The 4380-nt window shown below is 40.3% G+C and overlaps 1 pseudogene across 1 annotated transcript; it reads right to left on the bottom strand.

The window, feature by feature from the left end:
- Nucleotides 1–5: 5 nt before the first annotated feature.
- On the bottom strand, nucleotides 6–4270 carry wht-9 (annotated as a pseudogene). Its single transcript has 10 exons — nucleotides 4220–4270; nucleotides 3810–4131; nucleotides 3153–3288; nucleotides 2791–3061; nucleotides 2377–2448; nucleotides 2210–2262; nucleotides 1882–1987; nucleotides 1627–1823; nucleotides 232–441; nucleotides 6–184 (listed from the first exon to the last, which is right to left on the bottom strand). Coding segments are annotated over exons 1-10 (1597 nt in total).
- Nucleotides 4271–4380: the final 110 nt, after the last annotated feature.

Genomic DNA, 4380 nt, shown 5'->3' on the forward strand with positions numbered 1-4380 from the left:
AGTTATCAAGTAGTTCTCCGAATTCTTACCACAAAAGCCAAAAGCCCAAATAACTTCCAAAAAAGGAGAATTGCACCGACTGCGATGAAATCCAACCAAAAATGCTCCACTTTAAAATCCTGGTCACTAATGAATTTTAGGCCATTTGAACATTCAAATTGTGTAATGACAGGTTTATCGCAGCCTGCAATGTTCCATTTATTCAAATTTCTGAAAAAGTTCTTAGCCGACCTTTAATATCTCCATGATCCTTAAAGAATGCAATCATAATGGCTTCAAACGCATAATGGTACCATGACACGTAGGTCAACGGAAGATAGTACACTGGGACCGCATCGACAGTTATCAGGAATCCACCAAAAACCATAACAGGCACAGAAATCAGTGGAGCAACCATAAGGGACATAGTGATGTCCCCACAGATGGACACGACGGCGTGAGCTGGAAAATGGGAGAGTTGAGGAATGTAGGCAGGTAGGTAGATAGGTAGGTAGGTAGGTAGGGTAGGCTAGTATGTAGGTAGGTAGGTAGGCAGTCACTTAAGCAAAATGCAGGCGTATAGGCGGGCATGGAATTGATGCGGAGACAGTCAGACAAAACTTAGGTATCAGGTAGGCACGTAGGAAGGCGGACACAAGATAGGCACGGGTACAAGCATGTAATAGGCATCAGGTAGACTGCCTGCCTATTTATTGCTGGATTTCTTGTAGAAATGTTTTTTTTGCAAAACAAAAGGACGGTCAGGCATGAAGCAGGCATGTAGGTATCATACAAGAATGAGGTAGGCACAAAGGCAGGCAGACACAAGATAGGCACAGGTACATGCATGTAATAGGCAGCAGGTAGACTGTCTGCCTATTTATTGCTGATTTTCTTGGAAAACTGTTTTTTTTTGCAAAACAAAAGGACGGTCAGGTATGAAGCAGGCATGTAGGCATCATACAAGAATGAGGTAGGCACGTAGGCAGGCAGACACAAGATAGGCACAGGTACAAGCATGTGATGGGCATCAGGTACGCGCTTAGTAGGTAGGCAAGTAGGTAAGTAAGCATAATAGACGCCCATGAAGACTGTCTATTTGTTGCTGATTTTCTTGTAGAACGGTTTTTTTTTGCAAAAAAAACAACGGTCAGGGATGCAGCAGTCTTGTAGGCATCATACAGGCATGAGGTAGGCATAGGCTTGATGCGTAGGCAGGCAGAAATAGGAACGGATGCAGGCATCTAATAGGCATGAGACTGTACAGGAATCAATGCGTAGGCAGACAGACAAAATTCAGGACAAAATTCACAATCGAGCCGCGACGCGACACGCAACGCGCCGTAAATCTACCCCAGATATGGCCGAGCCAATAATGGCCTAATTCGGCAAACTCTTCCATTTCAATTTATGAGGGAAGCCAGAAATCCGTGGGCGGGAAATTCAAATTTTCCGGAAAAAAATATGCCGGAAAATTTCAAAATTTCTGCAACAACAATTTGGGGGGAAATTCGAATTTTCTGCAAAAAAAATTTGGCGGGAAACTGAAATTTTCTGCAAAAAAAATTCGGCGGAAAATTTCAAATTTTCTGCAAAAAACATTTGGCGGGAAATTCAAATTTTCTGTTAAAAAAAACCCAAACCTACCACAGTCAAAAGAAAGCGAAAATGTACTTTTTCCGTCTTGAAATCTGAATTAATCCTCTCCCAACCAATGCAAAAAATTGAAAGAACCAATTTCGATGAATCGTCTTCCGCAATTGCTCGTCGTTTTTCAATTTCTTTTCAACAGTTTGAGGTGTTTGTGAACGTGTGTCAGTTGTCAGTTGATAATTTTGGATTTTCTGAAGAAAAATCGATAAAAGGCGGGAAAAATCAATAATGTTCATTCTAGTGACAAACCTTAATTCTTCTCTCGTAATCTAGTTGCTTCTCACCAATTGATCTCGACAAAACTCGTATGAAATGATCACTGACGCTTGTGAGTTCAGGGACAGGAGATCCTAATCTGAAATTTTAAGAAATTAAATAATTCCAGAATTCACGGGGTTCTGGTCTTCCTCATTGCATTTTTCGAGCTCCATTGACAAACACCTACGCGTGGGAAAGTCGTGTACTCCTTACAACTAAAACCGAGCCGCGACGCGACACGCAACGCGCCGTAAATCTACCCCAGATATGGCCGAGCCAAAATGGCCTGACTCTTCCATCTCAAAATTCCGAAACTAACTTCACCAAAAACCCTTCAACATCCTTTGTAGAACCCTCATATGCAACTTTTCCCTGACACATCACAATTAGCCGATCAGCCAATTGATAAACCCATGTAGATGGTTGATGAATTGTACATATCACTATTTTGCCATCTCATGCCAAATCTTTGAGGCATGACATCACTTGATGAGACATGAATGAGTCCAGGCCAGATGTTGGCTCATCACAGAACAAGATTGGAGGATCGGTGAGAATCTGGAAATATGGGTTTTGGTGAAATATTTTGAAACATCTCTTCGTCCATCAACTTTAAAATTAGGTATTCGAGAATCGAGTTGAAAACGCAAGATATTCAAAATTTTACGGTGATTTCAAAAAAAACGTTTCCAACCGCTGCGACGTCGAGAAGTCGTTCAAATTCTAAATTTTAACCAATTTCAAGCCATTTTTTGAGCAGTTAGAACTTTTTTTTGAGAAGTTTTCAAGAAGTTTCATTATAAAATTCGGTATTTTCAAACAAATTTGAGTCTAATAAAGCAATAAAACAGATTTGACTACACCACCTTCAACTGTGCAACACTTTTAAAAGTAACTCACCTCACAAGCAAACGCCAATCGCTTCTTCTCTCCCCTCGATATTCCCTTCTCCTTAACCGATCCGATTCTCGTATGCTCACAAGTTTTAAGCCCGAACGTGGTGAGCATTTGATCTACCAGGCTCGCTCTTTTCTGTGTGCTCAATCTCTCGGGGCTCTTCATTTTAACAGCAAAATGTAGAACTTCTGAGACAGTCTGGCTAGACATAAATACATCCTCCTGTTGAACATATGCACTTAATTGTTTCATTTCGGAACTCGAAAGGGACCGTCTGAAAATAAAACCAAGGTGTGATCAGGAACATTTGTGGATAGGCCTGGGCCTAAGCTTAAGCCAAAGCCTAGAAAAATATTCCTCTTTACCCATTCATCATAACATCTCCTTTGATTTTCAGTCCATCCATATTTCTTCCAGTTAAAACATTCAAAAGTGTCGTTTTTCCAGCTCCGGAAGATCCCATTATGAAGGTTAGCTCTCCGGCAAGGGCACGACCGTTGACTGAAAAATAGGCATAAGTTTAGGCTTAGGTTTAAGCTCAGGTTAGACTTATGATTAAGCTTGGGCTTAGGCTTAGGTTTAAGCTTGGCGTCAGTGGGGGAGCGTTAGCTATTTAGGCTTAGGATTTTCCGGTTTTTTTTGATTTTTGAGGAGGTTCCTGTTGGCCGATCAACGCGAATTTTTACGGAGTTAGTCTTAGGCCTATGCTTAAACTTAGACATAGGCTTAGGCTTAAGCTTAGGCCTAGGTTTATGTTTAGGCTTAAGCTCAGGTTAGGTGTAGTTTTAAGCTCAGGATTAGTCTTAGGCTTAGGCTTAGGCTTACGTTTAGGCTTAGGCCTAGGTTTATGTTTAAGCTTAGTCTTAAGCTTAGAAATAGGCACATAGGCAATATATTGCGCGGCAATTCAAAATTTAAAAAATTTGTTAGACTTTTGGACTAAGGGCTTAGGCTTAGACTTGGGTCAGGCTTAGGCTCAGGCTTAGACTCAGGCTTAGGCTCAGGCTTAGACTCAGGCCTACCCTTATCCAAAATACGTCCCTGAAGTGTGTCCTTCTTCTTTTTGATTTCCTCTACAGTAATCCCTTTCCATGTCAAGATTCGATCGCAATATTTGGAAACTGTTGAGTCCTTCACAATATCCTCAAATACTCCAAAATCCTGAGAAATTGAAATTGTCTGTTGGGTTTTGTCAACCAAAAATCGATTTTCTGCTTCGTTAATATCGTCCTCGACAATTTCTGCTTTCAGGTTCTCCACAGCGGTTTTCATTTTCGATTTAGAAGTTGATGGCTGGGTCTTATCAGGGAGCAGTTCATCATCTCGGATTGATTGTGTTTTTTGCTGAAAAAAATCGATAAAAAATCGATAAATTTCGATATTTTACTTTAGACCAAAATTGAGCAAAATTGAAAAAAAAATCAATAATTACCTCCGCCGGCTCGGTGAGCGCATCATCTGGTGTTAAAATATCGTTAGTCATTATTGATTTTTTAAATTTAAATTGTTGGAAATAAATAAATTAAATTTATTGATTTTTCACGGAAACCTCGTGCTAGGTAGAATAGCGTGAAAATCTAGATTTATTTTTTT

This window comes from Caenorhabditis elegans, chromosome III (genome assembly GCF_000002985.6).
Source record: "Caenorhabditis elegans chromosome III".
NCBI lineage: Eukaryota > Metazoa > Nematoda > Chromadorea > Rhabditida > Rhabditidae > Caenorhabditis > Caenorhabditis elegans.